Genomic DNA, 19713 nt, shown 5'->3' on the forward strand with positions numbered 1-19713 from the left:
GAAATTATGTTTAAGCGCCCACTTATATAGGGCAAATGCGTGCCTAAAGGGGCGGAGCACAAACATCATTGCCAATCACAAGATTGGCATTGGATACAAGGGCTCCAACTAGGTCGTGGAAAAGGGATTTTCCCCATAGCATTCAAATGCAATGTCACGTTCCCTTCATTTCAGGGAACCGTGGTTACGTGAGTAACCGGAGATGTTTTCTTATCCTCTCTCGCTCTCTCTGTGTGTGCATGGACCTGTCCAAGTGACATAAAGTGCACTTAATGAGACAAAAACAATTTTATGCTTTAACAATGCTGTTCCAATTATAAAAACATTATTTTGTACCCTCACAGACCCCATCATCAGTAAAGCTCAAAAGCCCTGCCATCATTGACAATAAACCTGAAGTTTGTTCCTTATAAAACAAAATGGATATAATTTATATATCATTAATATAATTTATATTATTACAGTGCTCCTTATTAAAATGTTTTACTTTGTAACTAAAAACTATAGCCTACTGTGGGTAATAAAAAAAAAAAAAAACAGACTCACCAAGCACAGTAACTTCCTCTCTCTTAAATAAAACAACTGAGCTTGTTTGTCTGTCACAAGTTTCTGTGGAATCATGGAGAAACTTTCTCAAGATGCTGATTAATTTGAAACTGCTGTTTTAACAAAGCAACGTCTAAATGTTTTCATCTACCCTGAGGTAATTACTAATTATTATTAATTATATTAAAACATTGACACTCTTAGTCTTTGGGGGGAAGCGCCTAAAAATATTGTCTTAGATAATGTGGGGCCTTGAGAACCACTGGTCTAGAGAGAACCACAGAAGTATGCTTGTGTGATGGCAGCAAACAACCCATACTACAGGAATGTGTAGTTCTCTAGTCTAGTAACATGAAGGTATGATATGCCTCTTTAAAAATCAGAGGTTATTAAACAGTTAAACTGACCTTCATCAACACGAGCTTCTCAAACTTTTGAATGAAGTGATATTTCCTCTGAATTAACTTAATAACAGAGGGAATACTTATATATAAAATGCACTGTATATATTGAGTAATGTACAGTATGTAAGCATGAATGAGTAATGATGCTTTAGAGTTGACATACCATTATGGGCCATATGAAAGTTAAAGGGTTCTACATCATAGGTGTCACTCAGATGTTTCATTATAGGCATGGAGAGATTTCAGCTGCCAGTCTTCATCTGTTGACTAAGACAGTTTGCTGGTCCAGGTGTGACTGAATCTTACCGCTTACCTCAACCCTTTAGGAAAAAGGGAATATAACAAGTTATTTACACAACATGAACAAACATGAGCAACACGAGGAGAGAAGTTTGTAACACAGTGTAAACTATGTAATTTATAAATCCACATAGAATCAACCAAAACCCTCTGTGACATGACACAGTCACACAGCCAATCATCATATTTGATTTCTAATATACAGTTGTGGAGCAGGATTTAAATCCAATGAGATTTCCCTTTTTGGATACTTCATTTTAAATCAGTCAGCCTAATAGCTGAATCCAGCACATATTGACATTTTTAGTGAACTCTTGGGACACCAGAAAACACCTGGTCACCACATGATTGTGCCATGTTTATTCTGTCATTTATTTGGAAAGCATAAGGCCCAGTATGATCAGAATTCAGATATCCAGCTAAAAGCAATTTTGGATTCTGCCAGATAAGAGCTGCAAAATTATAAAAAAAATAAGTAAAAAAAATGTGTATATGTGTGCCATCCGAAATACATTGCAGTTATTGAACGTAGTAGTAATTACAATAGTTGGTTTCAACCACTGAAAAGACAGGAATGAAAAGGAGTTTGTGAGAGATATAATTACAATCTTTTCAATGGCATGCACTGTATAAAGCTGTAAAAAGGTCCTAGATCACATCTAATTTTCACCTGTGTTTTGACAAGTTTTTTGTATACTGATTGTTTTTTTTTTTTTTTTTTTTGAAAGACGTTATTTCAGTGTTTCGTCAGCTACTCTGAATAAGGTCTATAACAATAGTAAAAAAAATAAAAAACAAAAAATGTGACAAAACATCCCCAAATTTTACCTGCCATTAGTTCTGAAAATTATAACATTTCCACTTTGAGAAATGTCATATCTTTAGTTGAAGCCTTTTGTTTTTTTAACCCGTTTCATTCTGTTTTACTTAGATTTTTCAATTTAATTTTATTCTGACCTCAACCTGTTTTATTCAGATTAACTAAACTGTGAAACAACTGGCAAATCATGATGGAGCTTAAGATGACCCCTTTAGGTTTTTTTGGTTTTGGAGTTTCAAAGTTACTATATGCTGAAAATAATTATGGATTCATTGGAAAGATAACTTTTCAAGAGCATTATATTAGGTTTTTATTTATTTATTTATTTATTTATGTTGTTTTATCAAGTGTGTATAACAGGCCAAATTTTACCAGAATGCCAGTTCGACATTTACATTTTTTTGTTTTACAATACTACTAATAGAGAAAAAAGAATAGTGTCAACGTTATTTTGAGTGACTAAAATATATTTTTTCAGAGCAACCACTCTTTCATATATTACACATATTAGCTCAATTATATAACTTTGTTCCTACCCAGACTGGTGTGTTCTGTAGAACTACTGTTCTGTAGGTTAACTCTCATTTGCACTGTTAAATTGAAACATACCCTCAACAAGTTAAAACCAGTGTAACAAGCCAAAAAAGCATGACCCAGATGATAGGCCCCCATGGCAGTTAGAAAGACTGGTGGCGTAACCAGTTACTGGTATCTGAAAGCTGAGCAATGTGACAATGGTAATAAGGCAGTTAATTATTAAATAGCCTATCAGTTGAGCTGTAGACCATAAATGAAGAACTGAATAATTGTCTGCTTTGTAATTCATGTCTATCAAAACATGTTCATTGCATTTAATATTCCTTCAAATGGAAAACAGCCCAGGACAGAGTGAAAGAGGGTGCAGATGAGCATTTTTCACCTAAAGCAACTATCAGCTGCAGGAACAGTTTTCATGGAACAACCTGATGTTAAAAGCATAGGCCTACTAAAAACTTCCAAAGACCCAATTCACACAACAGCACCATATTTGACTTTTGACTTGATTTTTTATTTTTATTATTATTATTTATTAAAGAACACAGAGAAGTATGAAATGATATATTACATTCCAGGGAGGGAGAAAGGATTGTATCTTTTGAAAGGATTCAGTGTCTTCACAGCTTTCTTATTGGAAGAGTTTGAAATCAATTGTATGTAAAGTTCAAAGTCTATAAGAAAGCATTAAAGCAAGGTTTACTCTTACTAAATTTACACTTATGTATAAAATATTTAACCAAAAGCAAAACAAGATTGATTAAATAAAAAATATCAGACTGTTCTCTCTTAAAATTTATAAAACCAAGAATTACATTCTCAAATTTCAAAAATGTATCGGGAATCATACGACTTTTGACATGAATGAAAACGAGGCTGAGGGACTTATGGTAGCTGTATAAAGCTCCTAGATCACATCTCATTTTCCACAGCTCAACTGAAATTTCTTTTAAAGCATTTTCCCCCCAATGTTTCGTCAGCGGAACGATCTAAACACTTTAAACAACAGTACATCCCACTGAACAGTCAATCCCTCACAGCCTCGTTGTCATACACGTCAAAATCTTTAAAACCGTTTCTTTCAAATGCTATTATAAAAAGCAAGCATTTTATAACTAGCCCTAGAAAAATACGATTACCTTTGTGAACACTAGAGGGCACCCGTGCACTTTTAGTACTTCCGTCCGACCTTGCGTTTAAATTGATTGACAGCTTTACCAACTAATTACAGTGAAGAAGAGGCCTAATGAGGCGTAACCAAGTGCACAAACGCAGCCAATCACGGCATAGGAAGCGTAAGCAACGGGTCCAGAAGTGAGGTGCCTTTTTCTGCCTTAGATGGTATCGAAGTAGAAAGTTGGAAACTGGCGATATATGATCGAAAATTGTGATTAGAATGAATGGAACAGCATATTCAAACTTTGACAATCAAGAACACGTTCTCAAACTAGGCGAAACTTTTGAGAAACAACCTAAAAGTGCATTCCACACGGTACGATGTAAGTGCCATCTTTTACATTAATATCTGTATGTTAAATGATTCATTTAAATACCTCGACAGAGATCATATTTTGAAAATTAAAGCAGTTTGTCACGTTGCTAGTGAAGCCAAAAGTTGCTTTCAAACAATATGCACAGGCATATGAGAAGGCAGCTATGTGTTCTTCCACCCTGCTGGCTACTCGGCTTTGTAACGTTGATTGAAAAAGTATTTGTTTGTAAGTTGTAAACTATCCTAAAAGTGCATCACTTCCTCTCAGCTGGACCTGTGATTGAAAATGAAATATTAAAATCCTTTTAATTTATTTGGAATTCATGCTCTTTCATTACAATAGGTAACAGACGCCATCTGTTGGCCCGCTTTGGCAATACACTTCATGTGTTGTGTGCCAGCAGTGGCACAACCTGATTATTATGAAATATTAATGTTTTCTTTTTGGCCTTAGATGATTTCAAACCAGCCTCCATAGACACTACATGTGAGGGAGAGCTTGAAGTGGGCAAGGGAGAGCAAGTTACAATCACACTGCCTAACTTGGAGGTAGGCTCAGTCAACTCATTCTACATTTCTTCTTGCCAGTACTGGTAAATCAGCTGCATCTTAACATTGTACTCTCTTCCTCTCAATGTTTCCCAGGGATCCACAGCTCCTGTTACAATATTCAAAGGGTCCAAAAGGCCTTATATGAAAGAATGTATTCTCATTGTTAACCATGACACAGGAGAGTATCGCCTGGAGAAACTCAGCAGTAACCTTGCAGTCAAGAAGACCAGGTCTGTATTAACCAAAACAACACCGGTGGTTATACATTATAAATCACAATTAGCTGTATCAACGTGAACTTTAAAGAGCTTGGTTGTTAATGCTCATGTTGAGTAAATAAATTGTTATATTCCCTTTTTCTTATAGGGCTGAGGGAAGCAGTAAGATTCAGTCACGTCTGGAGCAGCAAACTAGCCGGCTTAGTCAGCAGATGAAGACTGGCAGCGGAAACAGGGCTCCATCCAGCACCAAGAACTCCCCTCCTAAAGAGAAAATGTCTCCGTCGTCCCCCATGGATGATATTGAACGAGGTAGGTATAGCCAAAATCTGGAACAGAACCGCAAACAAGGTTTCTGCTTGATTTTTGAATGCAATTCAAAGTGTGTTTTCACTTGTTTGTGCAGAGCTCATGGCTGAGGCACGTGTCATGGATCAGATGAGCAGTGGAGACAGCTCCTCTGATTCCCACAGTTCTTCATCATCCAGTAGCGAGGACAGCTCCAGCAGCAGCGACTCGGAGGATGAGGGCCGTCCAACGCCTGGTGGAGCCCCAGTCCCCCCTCACAGCACATCAGCACTCGCTACACCTCAAAGTCGTGTGGAGGAAAACAGTGGGAATTTCATAAACACACTTAGTGAGTTTCAGAAATATTGGGTGGTTTTAGGGCTGTCACGATTACTCGATTTTGTTCTATAAAAAAAATAAAATAATCGATTCCAAAATTGACAAATCGAAAATAAGGCGGAAGTGACGCAGTCTACGGACAAGGGTCCAAACACATAACAACAAAAAACCATTACATCACTTCAGCAATGCAGCAGAACTCAAAAAGATGACATCAAGTTTACACAGACCCGCTGGACACTTAGCGGTAAGCTCAGCCAAAGTCTAGCAAGTCAGTCCACTGGCAGCCTTCTTTGGAATGCTCTCAGGAAGCTATTTCCAGTCATGAAAGTGCAGCTCATATCTACTTGAATGGGAGAATACCAAAATCTAAAAAATGGTTGGTCAAGATTATGATCAAAGAACATATTTCAAATCAACAGTAAAATCTGACAATACTGGAATCAGAAATTTTGCTTCTTTACCTCAGATTATGCTCAAGAAACAAGTTTTTCCCCACTTGTATAGCTAATGCGCATGTGCATTCTGGAGTTGATTGACAGTTGATGTCTGTATCTAAAAGATGATCGGCTCTTTTACCTGCAAGGCGGGACTTTCTTCCTACATCTGTTGACTGGTGGGTGTTCCAATTTCTCCCATTTATTTTAATAAAAGTGGCCCATCTCGGCTAAATAGTCTATGGCTGACTCGCTGAACTCCGCTCTAAAAACACATTGGAATGTACTCTAAACCTAATTATCTACATACTCGTTGGCAATATAGGTTTTTATGAAGCAACATAAAATAATGTAATGACAGGAACCGTTGGACTTGATTAAAGGTACACACGCAGTGACGGATGAACAAACACTTCCTGTTCAATAAATCTGACTGAATCCAGACGATCTAGGAAGGCTATTTTTTGCAGATTATGATTTGGGTTCCTTTCTGTTTAAATTAATGACCATTTCAATGTAAATGTGATCTTCCTCCTCATGTAAATTAGATTTCATGATGATTAAGTTTGTAATAGTTCGCAATGCCCCACTTCCAATCAATATTTTATAGTTTATGGCTATTATCACAGGTAAAATTCAATATGGGAATCCAGAGGGCTTTATTTACTGAACTGAGCCACAGCTCTGTATACTGTCATTTAAAACTCAACGTGAACCTGACATTACAGCCACACAGCTGCGCGTCACATGCCCCGCAGGCACGATATGAAACTTTGGTTTAACTCCGTATGTGAGGTAATGGCTAGTCTCTGCATGTGAAATTATGTGTTTACTCAAGAAGGAACTGAATGCCCAGCTGCTTAAGTGCATTTTACACGGTATGTTGCAAGTGACAAGCTTTTGCGATGTGTGCAGTACAGAATGTACAAAAGTGCAAGAATCCCTACAACTGCAGCTTAGTGCAAGATAGTGAAAACATATCTCGATGCGAGTACTGTTAATATTGTATTCCGTGTTGCATGTGAGTTAAAAAACACAACAAACAAATAAAATGACTTTTTTTTTTTATCTCCACAAAATAGTATATTACTATGAGTATAACTTATCCTCAATGAACAAGATTGGTGGGCAGACAGTGTCTCTGAAAAAATACAATAATTTATTTCCATGGCCTGTTTTCCCATATTTGAATTCTAAACTAAAATGGGTAGATCGTGTTAAACTAGTTAAAGAAATTTAAAAAAAGATGGGCACACCTGTAGCAGCCAGTCTCTTTCAGCTTGAATTATATAAATGTTTTTATATATCTGCTTTGGGTGTTTGTTGGCTTAAGATATTATTTGCACAATTGTTTTGCTGTTATTATTCAATCATAGAGAATGCATTTTAGACAAACGTGACTTCAACTCGACAACTTTATGCAATCTGAGTTAAATTATTTTTCCGATTAATCATCAGAATAATCGTTAGATTACTCGAATACCAAAATAATCGATTGTGACAGCGCTAGTTTTGGCTGATCTGACACTCTTTTGTGTATCTAATATACTAATGTTTTATTTCAGAGAATGATCTCCAGCTGAGTGAGTCTGGGAGTGAAAGTGATGATGACTGACCACATTGACAAAGTATTGGACAACCTTCTTGACCTGGATTAGATGCTGAAAATGTCCAGGAGGTCAGGATTTATCTGTTCACAAGTTAAAACTTCATGTGGTAATGAAGTTAATTAAAAATGTTCTATCTCCCAGTTTCTTAAACAGTAATACTTGCATCAGCACAAGCTATGCTGTGTGATTGGATACAAAGCAGGGGTATTTGCTGTATTAGTAAATTAAGATAAAGTATTTATTTAGTTGAGAATGCTACTGCATTGATGTTAGTTTTATAGTTATATCCTATAGTTGCTTCATCTGAAGTTCTAGTAACATATATGTTTAGAAAGATCATCCTCTTAGTTAAGATATGGCACATGATCATCATGAAATGTCTCTTACAGTCTTAAGGAGCACCAGTGCAGTACCAAAATTGATCTGTGTGCTATCAACGTGCCAAGCTCAGCAATCTGAGATATTACCTGACCTGCAATACTTGAATTTGTCTTGTGCCTTGTTTATAAGGTGTATTTTAAGTATCCTTCATATTGCTAATAAATGGGGTTTCTCATGCATTTAAAGGGATAGTTAACCCCAAAATGAAAATCCTCTCATAATTTACTCACCCTCATGCCATCCCAGATGTGTATGACATTCTTTCTTCTGCTGAACCCAAACTTTTTTAGAAAAATATCTCTGCTCTGTAGGTCCATACAATGCAAGTGAATGTTGAACAAAACTTTGAAGCTAAAAAAGCATATAAAGGTAGCATAAAAGTAACCATTGGTTAAATCCAGGTATCCTGAAATGATGTGATCAGTGTGGGTGAGAAACAGATCAATATTTAAGTCCTTTTTTACTATAAATTCTCCTCCCTACCCAGTAGTTGGCAATATGCATGAAGAATGTGAATTGCCAAAAACAGAAGAAAGTGGAGATTTATTGTAAAAAAGGACTTCAATATTGATTTGTTTCTAACCCACACCATTCACGCTTCTGAAGGTATGGATTTAACCACTGGAGTCTTATGGATTACTTTTATGCTGCCTTAATATGCTTTTTGGACCTTCAAAGTTCTGGCCACCTTTCACTTGCATTGAATGGACCTACAGAGCTGAGAAACGTTTCTAGAAATCTTCGTTTGTGTTCAGCAGAAGTAAGTAAGTCATTCACATCTGGGATGGCATGAGGGTGAGTAAATGATGAGAGAATTTTCATTTTTGGTGAACAATTTTTATAGAATTTTGCTTTGATTTCTTAAGATGTAATCTTCACATAGAGTTACAAACCTGTGTTGTGTGTGTCCTACTGTATGCCTTTGGCAGGCTGAAGAGCAATGCTCACACTAAAAGGATGTTAGCCAGCTCTTCTTTAGCCCTATTTGCAAAATATGATGTGCCATCCTATGTGAAATAGCATACTATATGCCTTACATACTTGCATATACCTGCTATATCACATAGGATGGCACATAATATTGTTGCTATTGTTTTAATGTTGGATCATTAAAATTGTGTGGAGATCAATAAAGATGTTTTAAGTAATTATAATGCTATTGGCAGTGAACATTTGTGCAGCCAAATATGTTAACCTAGTTTGTTGTCATAGCGTAATTCATTTGATCTAGTCCAAGATTCTGCTAAAACTGTACCTACCCAAAATACCTCGTTACCACTGATATTTTTGCTTCAATAAAACCGTGATAGCTTGATATAAGATATCACTAGCATAAAAAAAAAAAAAAAAAAAATCATTTCAAGGAGTGTCCTGCATTGCAGACCTACCTCAAAACTTTTTCTACATTTTGTGTATGGTTATTAATGCACTGTTTGACCTCATATTGAGAGATTGATTGGTATATTTTTGTAATTTGTCACACCGCAGGACTGTGAAAAGTGAACAAACAGTTAATGTGCATGCTATTGGTCAACTATCCCACCGTACTTTGGAATACTGTCGGCTTTTTAAGGAAAATGTGCTCACGGTAACAAACGAGTTTACTCAAGTTCATAGGCTATGAAATAAATTAAGCTCCTGCACAGACTGGTTGCCATTCCTTGTCAGTACTCTGAAGTAGCAGGACTCTAGATAGACTGCTGTTGACTACGGAATAAATTATGTTTTCCAATTCACTGCTGAAAAGTGGATTATTTTTCTGCAAGCAAGAAAACCGTGGAATAAAATGTCTGACATTGGTATTCCTCAGAGCTAGCAACAGGCCACACAGTACACTGATAGGTGGAGATAAACAGAAAACGATGGACGACTTGGATGGCCCTAACTTTTTAACATCATTATACTGGCTTTTCGGAAAAGGTTATTTCAAAACGACACATCAAATGCAGGTAAGCGAATTGTAATAAAACGCGGTTAAAGCATGAGCGCTCTGGGTTCAGTGTTCGGATATGTGCTGTATATACGTATGTGGCTATATCTGTGGTTGGACCGACATAATGCAAGATTCATTTAAAGCATTAAATATAAATATGTCAGTTAAATTTGCTGAATTTAACTGACATAGATGAGAGTTGATATAGGCTGATGTTTTCCATCGTTCAATACGTAACTAGTGAGATGACTACCGTACATTTAACATGTCTGAAAATACGCCCACAATCCGCGAATAGACCAATATTTGACAAATGGACTTCTATCAGTTCGTGTTTTAAATCCAGTTTAACACAAACAGTACAGCATTTTAAATGACATGACTTTATGAACCATATCTTCCTGATATCCAATGTAGCAGGCATAGCCAGTTGTTTGTTGATAGTCGTATATAATATTAATAAAACCTGTTTAAAAAGAACATGTGCCAATTAACCAGTGCTGGGTTGCTTCTGAATTATAATATGGTACAGATTACAAATGGCATGAATACAATTTTAGTCAGTAACATTTTTTATTTTTTATAATTTTGCTTAAATGCATTAAAGGAAACGTAATGGATCAAAATTAGAGATGACAATACCACTTATCTTTTCCATCCAATACCAAGGAGGCTACTTTTAGGCCAATATCGCATATACCGATACCTCCATTAAATTTAATTTTTGAGAATTCTTTGGATAAAATGAGTAACTTTATTATTCAACCCGCTCTCATGAAATGTCGTACGTACATAATTTACGAGTTGGTTATTTCATATGGTCTCGCACAATGTTGTTCGCATAAACTCTTACAACTTCATCACGTGCAAATTCCCTGATGTGTAATGCGGAAGTAAGCGCGAGTTTCTGGCACAGGCGTTAAGGACATGCGTATTAATATTATGCCCTTACCCAAACCCCTTATCTAAACTTAACCAGTCAGTAGAGTGTAAACATGATAGGAAGTTGTTGTGTGTGACAGAAGCAAGTAATTTTCGTGTATTAGATGGAAACGATGTCCAGCGACGTCGTTGGCTGTGTAGTGAAAGTCGTAGGAATGCAGTCATGATATCATACGAATTAGCCAAATTTAGAAAAGTCGTACGAATCCTGACGATTTCACTGTGAGAGTGTGTTGTTATTATTACTTAAATGTTATATATTTATGGGCCTAAACAGAAAATTATTAGGCTGCTTTGTTTACCCTTTAAAAATTAGTTAGTATAAGCCACATAAAACCTCAAAATTAACCATAGATATTATTATATGGTTACTATTACTAAAACCAAGTTACCATATGGATACTACAGTAATGATATAGTAAAACCATGTTTAATTGTATCAAAACCTTGGTTACTTCCAAAAAAAAAACAAACAAAACAAAAAAAAAAAAACATGGTCACTACTACAGTCGTGGTTACTATGGTTAATACAATATTACTACAGTAAATCCATGGTAAGGTTATCATTTAGTAACGAGGATTAAAGATCATTATCAATGTTTTAACAACTCTGAATTTAAATAAACTTGTAAAAATGGTCACACAAGCTCATTATAATACATGTCACATCTAGGTTTGTCATTACTTAGTGTGAATAACTCCAGATACAGTTTTTCTGTCATTACATCAGGAAAGCACTGCTCTCTCTTTGAACAAGCGTTATGACTGAAAGTGTGAGCACTGTCTGTGACTGCTGGGGTATTTTAGCATTTCTGAGCGTCAAGATGAGCTGAAGAAAAAATAGTTCTGATGCCATGCAACAATTCGCTCATATAATTATTTTTTTCCACTTCGAAGCTTATGAGATGCATTAATATTCATGTAATCTAAATAATAAGATCACTTGTTTAAACAAAAAAACGTCAGAATCGATATTTTTATGTGAAGATCGATATTCTTTATACCACATCAGTATCGGAAGTATCGATACTTCAGTATCGATCTGCCCATCCCAAATCACAATTTGAGAATTGGTATGATTTGTGTGTGTGTGTGTGTGTGTGTGTGTGTGTGTGTTTTACTTACTATGTGTGTAAAAAAATGCACATAAAATGTTCTTACACTGGCAATTTTGGTTTTGGAAACACCATCTGTGTGTGGTAACAGATCAGACCAGTTATAGCTGTTTGTGAATCAATGTCACAAAAAACAGTCTCAAAAGTTGAACCAGAGGACTACAAAAGCAACCCTCCCCCCTCCCATTCGAAAACGCTGGCTACCAAATGTATATCAGCTGTAGGCTGATTTAGAATGAAACATTTAAAAATAAGAATTAGAGGGATAAATAAATTACTGCCTTTGGCTGATTAATATGTAAACATGTAATCCATAAAATGTAACTGTAATCTGATTGAGTATTTTTAATGTGATTTAAAAATGTAATTTAATCTAATTACAAGTACTTCATTTTGTAATGTGATTACATAATCCAGATTACATTTAATTAAATACTACCCAGGTTACAAGACATGTTTTACTGCAGTTTATTTAAACTAATATTTGTGATTAAAACAGATTGAGCACAGCAAAATCTATGGCCCACTTTGGAAGTCGAAATATGGACCACTGGTGGTTATCAATGTGGCCAATGCAGATCTTATAGAGCAAGTTCTTCGGCAAGAGGGTCGCCACCCGATCCGCACTGACATGCCACACTGGAGAAGCTATCGGGAGCTCCGGAATCAAGCCTATGGACCCCTAACAGAGTAAGTAACACCGTAGACTCCAGTATTGTGGCCAGATTGTCAAGCACTCATCTCTAACATAAATAGACTGATGGAAAGCAATTCATAACAGGTCAATGAAAATTACAGCTCCTGGTAACTGCAGTTATCCAAAAAAATTATTTTGCTTTGTCTTCCCTCAACTGGCCTTTGTAATAAGTGCCATGCAAAAAAATCATAATTAGAAGTGGTCCAGTGAAAAATACTTCCATTTAAAACTTGCATTAATCTATTTAACTTAGAATTAATGAAAGGTTAGAGAACAAGAAAAAAATAAAATAAATTAAAAGGCTCCAGGAAAAAAATAAAATTAATGGGTGACCCGATAAGGACCTTAGTCCTACAACATTACCAGTTCTTTCCTTCTTAGGTGTGAAGGTCTGTGCTATGCACATGTAATGAGATGTAGCTGGCAGTTGAAGTGGGTTGCTCTATATGGTACAACATGAAAACAATGACAATGCTGAGATGTCAGCACACATATGTATTGAACAATAACCAAAACAAAAAATAAATAAACTTGTTTACTGGGAGTAAATATAGTATCGTTTTTTAGATATTACAACACACAATGAGAAAGCATTTTGAGTTTGGGGAGCAACAGAAGCAGTCAAGAAATGTCAGTGCAAGTGAGATAACCGGTTTGATGTCAAGGTCTTTATAACCTAGAGAAAAATCAGTTCAAGGCTGCTGCTCTTAGTGTCCAGAGGTCAACCACAGCAGCAGGATTAGGACACTATTTGCTTTTTATAAATCTTATCAGTATTACCTAATAATCTAAATGTACTAATTTTTGCCAAAAATCGATAGCAAATTTTCACACAAAACAATTCCTTGCTGGGTATGACAGTCATTCAAAAAATTACAGTCAGTATTCATAACTCCCAAGAACACTTAATGTACTTATTGTTTCATATAAGGCTGGCTTTCTGTTACAGGATGGGAGTTGAGTGGCAGCGCATCAGAAGCATCCTGAACCCTCGAATGCTGAAGCCCAAACATGTGTCCACTTACACCTGTGCCATTAATGATGTAGTGACTGACTTTATTGAGAAGGTGGCTTGGCTTAGGACAACAAAAGGCAATGGCGTTATGGTGCACGACCTGGCAGGAGAATTGTACAAGTTTGCCTTTGAAGGTATGACGTATTAGGCAATTTCAAGGTCAAGGTCATTGCCTGGACTATGTTATATTGTTTGTTTCGATTACTTAATTACTCTGAGAATTGCTTAATAGGTACTCTAGAACTATAAAGCAATTACACTCAAATACATCTTAATAAAATCAAACTGCATGACTGTATTAGATGTTAAATACAAATTCTATCATCATTTACCCACCCTAATTTTTCCAACCCATATGGCATTCTTTCATAAATGGAACATAAACGGAGATGTTGGTCAGAATGTAAAAAACTGACAGTCTAAATGAAAGTATATGGTGACTAAGACTGACATTCTGGCAAAAAAAAAAAAAAAGTCATACAACTTTTTTTTTTTGTAAATGGCCATGGCGTCCATCACACTGATTTAGTTTTTGTTTTTTCCTTTATAAGGAATTTGCTCAGTGTTGTTTGAGACTCGGTTGGGCTGTCTGAATGAAGTTGTTCCTGAAGAAACACAGAAGTTTATCTTCTCAGTTGGAGAAATGTTCCGTCTTTCCCCCATCATAGTCCTGTTCCCCAAATCTGTCTGGCCCTACATGCCTTTTTGGAAGCATTTTGTGGCTATTTGGGACCATTTGTTCAAAGTTGGTGAGTACTTGTTTTGGAATCAAGAATAAGATGGTTCATTTCCAATGGACAATATTGTCATGCAGCTTGAAAAGTCCACAGTTTTCAAAGGCATGGCATACAGCTGGAATCCAGCCCACAAACCACTAACACAAAGGTTTAAGTACACATTGCTCTCCATAAAGATTTTCTATGTACTGTATTCTCAAAACTGCATTCAAAATTATGTTTCTGATACTTGATTAAATTTAATCAAATCAAGTCAACTTGATTTATATTATACTGTATATACTGCATGTATATTCTAAAACACCATAACAGTCATTCTTAAAAATGCACAGCGGAGAAACTGGTGCAGAAGAAGATGTCAGAGATTGAGGAAATGGTGAAACAAGGTCACCCAGTGGAGGGAGAGTATCTCACACACCTCCTGGTCAGTGAACAGATGTCTGTCACTGAGGTTTTGGGAAGCATCACTGAGCTACTACTGGCTGGAGTCGACACAGTAAGCATTTTCGCTTTTTATAGAGGTAATCTATTGTTTTTCTTGTGTTTGGAGTAGTTTTGTGTTAAAGGGATAGTTCACCCAAAAATGAAAATTCTCTAATCATTTACTCACCGTCATGCCATCCAAGATGTGTATGACTTTCTTTATTCTGCAGAACACAAACAAATATTTTTAGAAGAATATTCCAGCTCTGTAGGTTCAAACAATGCAAGTAAATGGGTATCAAAATGGCGAAGCTCCAAAAAGATGAAGTCAGCATAAAACTAATCCGTAAGACTCCAGTGGTTGAATCCACATCTTCAGAAGTTATATGATAGGTGTGGGTGAGAAATAGATCAATATTTAAGTCCTTTTTACTATCACTCTACACTTTCAAATTTGCATTCTTTGTGCTTATCGCCACCTACTGGGTATGGAGGAGAATGTATGGTAAAAATTGACTTAAATCTTGATCTGTTTCTCACCCACACTTATCTCTTTATGTTTTTTGGAACTTCAAAATTTGGTACCCATTCACTTGCATTTTGAGGACCAACAGAGCTGAAATATTCTTCTAAAAATCTTTGTTTGTGTTCAGCAGAAGAACGTAAGTCATACACATCTGGGATGGGATGAGGGTGAGTAAATTATGAGAGAATTTTCATTTTTGGGTGAACTATACCTTTAAGAATAATGTCACCATTTGCAACATTTGATTTGAATCAATTAATCATGTTGTGAATTTGCTTAATGGGCATGATATTGAGAGGAAAGTTAGGACTCTTCTAACGGCTCTCGATATGTTCTCATTCTAGACATCAAACACAATTTCCTGGGCTCTGTATCACTTGGCACAAGAGCCAGAGATCCAGCAGAAGCTGTATGAGGAGGTGGTCAGTGTCTGCCCTGGTGACAAAGTGCCCTGCAGTGATGAAATCACCAGGATGCCATTGCTGAAGGCCATTGTTAGAGAGACTCTCCGGTACAGCATACTGTATCTCACTTCCATACTGTGTTATAAACGTAATAGGATGTCAGCAAAAAAGTGTTTTTTGAGGAAGCATACATACAAAAATGCGTTCTTGCATTTCATCTGTGCTATTTATTTATTCTTTGTTGTACATGCATCAGAAGGATGTCTTTGGTTGTTGCATTGGGTCTCGCTGTTTTTCTCGCAGCATATTTGTTGCTTTTTAAGATGCTTTGTCAGGTAGTTCAAATATAAAAAATACGCCTTAATTCTGTTTTTCAGTGCAAGAGCGTGTCCTGTTTAACATGCTATATTAATCCACATTGCATTCTCAGTTTATACCCAGTGGTTCCAGGGAATGCTCGTATTGTTGCTGAAAATGAAATAGTGGTTGGTGGCCATCTCTTCCCTAAAAATGTAAGCTGAACTACAAACTGGCATCTCATGAGCCTGATAACTTGTAGCAACATCAAACACCAAAAAGATTATTTGTTCTTGCAATATCAAACCCCAAATAGAGATAATTGTTCAAATAATTCCACTTGCTACATGCAAAAATTACATAATTTGGCAAACGTTTAGTAAGAATCATATATGCATTAATTTGCTTCCTATCTTAATTAATTACAAGTTTTATAGTTACAATCCCTTTAAATTTATACCAATAAATAGACATCCAAACTAATCAGATTGTTTATTCCATCTTTTCTAGACTCTGTTCCATCTCTGCCACTTTGCGGTGTCCTACGACGAGAAGGTGTTCCCAAATCCTTATGCCTTCCTCCCACAGCGTTGGATCCGTGGGCAGAAGCAGTTAAGCCAACACCCCTTTGGTTCTGTGCCGTTTGGCTTCGGCATCCGTGCTTGTCTGGGTCGCAGAGTGGCTGAACTGGAGATGTATCTCCTTTTGTCCCGGGTAAGTATGGATATCAACCATTTCATGGTTTTGCACATGTTTGTTTTCTATTATCGATACAAAATCTGATCGAAAAATTCACGAACAGAATTTAACTTCTAACCTCTTTAACTCTACAGACCCACCGGTGGCTTAAAATGTTTAAGTCTCCAAATACATGTCAGGCATATGGGGTATCATTTGAAAGCTTAGATTCTATAACCATAATTTTTGCATTTATGTAACATAAAATAACAAAACAAGGCTTGAAAACATTCGTGTCGCAAATCAGCACCATCTAGAGGTCATGTGGTAGAGATATTAATATGAATATAAAAGTCTTTCAAATGGCAATTATACAGACAAATCATATATCAAATGAAAGCTTGCATTCAATGGTTATTTTGTTTCCCACCACAGTTTGAAAGATTTTCAAAAGAATCACAAAGTGAAATATGATTTTTGTAAGACATTAAATATAAACGTCTCTTTATGTGCCGATCACTGCTGCTGAAAGCCCCAAATAGCTAAAAACATTATATCTGCTTTTACCTTATGCAGTTTTCTAAAATATTAGCCCTTTTTTACTTGTCTTTGAGCTTGCTTGTGCGAATAATCCAGTGTTATAGCTTGATGTCCAGAACAAAATATGCGGTCAAGCAGGAAAGCAAACTAAACAAATAATCGGAAATATACGTATGTTATCGAATATTGATGATGAAATTTTATACAACGTCGCAAAAGGGCTAATCTCAGCTTTCTAATGACAACTAGTTTGAGCTTTTAGTCCACTTAGAGGCCGAGATATTAAATGAAACAATGGGGGTGGTACATGAACGGAAAATTAGACTGAATGTCTATGTACGAACACATCTGTGACGGCAAAAATTAGAGCGCCACCTACATTTCAGATCGGAGAAACAATTTTTTCTAGTACTTGCAGCCATCTAGTGGAATAAAGTAAGACTTTTTGGTAAACATGTACAATATTATTTCTAAATAATTGGAGTCTTTTATTTATTTATTTTTTTCAGTTAGTCCACAGTATGTGTAAATGAGTGTGAAAATTGCAGGCAGCAGCCCAAAAATACCCCAGAGTTTAAGAAGTTAATAACATAGTACATTTTTGGTACTATATATTTTACATGTAAATTTTAATTGTACATTTTAAGAAAGTATATTACATCATATATATTATTTGATGGCAGCCCTTTGCTATGACCAGCACTCAATGAAATGCAATGTAACATTGGTCTGCCATACATAAAAATGGGTATAAATAAATATTTGGAAATTATCCACCAAAAACACGGCACAGCACTTGCTTTGGAGATTATTTCATGAATTTTGAATCATAGTAATGTATTCACAAATGTTACAGTGAATGTGAAACAGTGTGTTAGCTTTGGATCTTACATAGTTAGTTGGATATTGACTGGCATGACGACCTTTGGTCAGAGATAATTCTACTTGTTAATGAGTAACTAAGATTAATGCTTTAAGCATGTTGCCTTTAAGAGTGTTAAATGCTTTTGAAGTATATGACGTATGTAACACTTCTGTCACTGCTTATGTCAGCTACTCTTTAGGATTACATTGCATTTCAACGTAATCATTTAGCAGATGCTAAATGAGGAACATCACAAGCAATTTAAGCAATCATACAACAGCCAACAATATTTGCAGTATCACTTCTTGATCAGCTTGTGTGGTAAACCATGACTGTTTCAAGGTTGATCAATAGGTTGTGTAGATTTTAGTTTGTTTCAAATGTTTATTTTTGCATGTTGCAGTTAATTAAACACTATGAAGTGTGCCCAGACCCTTCAGGAAGGACTGTGAAACCAATCACAAGAACTTTGCTGATCCCAGCCACATCCATTGACCTTCAATTTTATGACAGGCAAAACCAGCAAGAGGAGCCAGTCAAAGCAAAGGCTTCTATATAAATAACTGTGCACTTTTTATAGCAATGTGCTTGTAGATGATGTTGTTTAGGCATACACCATAAATATAAATGGCTCAATACATACCTTGTGGATACAAAGCTATTACCGTACTAAATACATTGTTTTACTGATGCCTTGTCCATTGCAACCTACAATGTTTTGCCATGGATAATTGTCTTTATAATAAACAAAGTCTTATTTTAGTGTAGAGCTGTAAATTAAATATAATTTTTGTGGCATTACATTGTATAAATTGTTTTGTTTTTTAATAGTATTGCATGTGGATTCATCGGCCAGGTCCCTGCCAAGCTGTTATAAGAGCCTTTTTTTAATTCTGTAAAAATAATCTGTCAGTCATTTTAGTTTGTTGTGAATTCCTCTGATAAATATTTTAAGTAATATTTTTGTATGACAGTTTAATGTTTCCTGTGTCAAAATACATGGTCCTTAACATATTCCAACACATATCCACTGTTGAAACCCTGTCTCACTACTGTAATTCCAATAGATTTCTCTTTTCTGCTGTAGAAGGAGCTCTACTGATGCCTCTATGTGGCTGAGAATTGAAAATGCAATACATTTTTCAAACCATCTAATGGCTAGCAGTTATATATAATTTAAGGTGCATTAATTTTCTGCATATGGAAAGATTTTCAGCAGGTCTCTGTACATGTTTCTGATGAATTGACATTTGAACTTGTAGATCATTACAAACATAATTCACCAATAAAAAAAATATACAGTATATAGACATATGTGATTAAGTCTATCTGTTTTCCCCTTTATTATTATTCAGCTCTTATTAATTGATGAATAAGGAATAAATTTAGTACATATTCTTTTATTCATGACAAAGAGTTTAGCAAAGGTCTTCTTCCAGTTCCTGTTTCCCTCTCCTCTAATTTTTTACTTTTCAAATGCCCATTTTTCGAAGAAAAAAAATTTTAATGGGGTCAAGACATCAGGAATAAAATTTTCCTTGATCTTTGTACTATAAAACAATTGTACTATAAAAACAAACTGTAAGTTTCAGAGCTCAAAACTTCCTCCTCACTGCAAAA

The 19713-nt window shown here is 35.8% G+C and overlaps 2 protein-coding genes across 3 annotated transcripts; both read left to right on the forward strand.

Moving 5' to 3' along the window:
- The first annotated feature begins 3899 nt into the window (after positions 1-3899).
- eaf2 (ELL associated factor 2) lies at positions 3900-9234 on the forward strand. Of its 2 annotated transcripts, none has more exons than XM_051708672.1 (6): positions 3900-4103; positions 4551-4645; positions 4742-4878; positions 5015-5178; positions 5273-5503; positions 7496-9232. In XM_051708672.1, the coding sequence occupies exons 1-6, from the start codon at positions 4001-4003 to the stop codon at positions 7543-7545; spliced, it is 780 nt and encodes a 259-aa protein (XP_051564632.1). In that variant the 5' UTR covers positions 3900-4000; the 3' UTR covers positions 7546-9232. The 2 variants fall into 2 exon arrangements, with proteins under 2 accessions (XP_051564632.1, XP_051564633.1); XM_051708673.1 differs by having other exon boundaries at positions 3972-4096; positions 7496-9234.
- A 113-nt stretch (positions 9235-9347) lies between these two features.
- On the forward strand, positions 9348-19403 carry LOC127447105 (sterol 26-hydroxylase, mitochondrial). The gene is made up of 9 exons (XM_051708671.1): positions 9348-9870; positions 12411-12601; positions 13558-13757; positions 14175-14372; positions 14693-14856; positions 15654-15820; positions 16144-16225; positions 16521-16724; positions 18497-19403. Exons 1-9 carry the CDS (start codon positions 9643-9645, stop codon positions 18650-18652), a joined length of 1590 nt encoding a protein of 529 aa, XP_051564631.1. The 5' UTR covers positions 9348-9642; the 3' UTR covers positions 18653-19403.
- Positions 19404-19713: the final 310 nt, after the last annotated feature.

Source organism: Myxocyprinus asiaticus, chromosome 10 (assembly GCF_019703515.2).
Source record: "Myxocyprinus asiaticus isolate MX2 ecotype Aquarium Trade chromosome 10, UBuf_Myxa_2, whole genome shotgun sequence".
In the NCBI taxonomy this organism is placed as follows: domain Eukaryota; kingdom Metazoa; phylum Chordata; class Actinopteri; order Cypriniformes; family Catostomidae; genus Myxocyprinus; species Myxocyprinus asiaticus.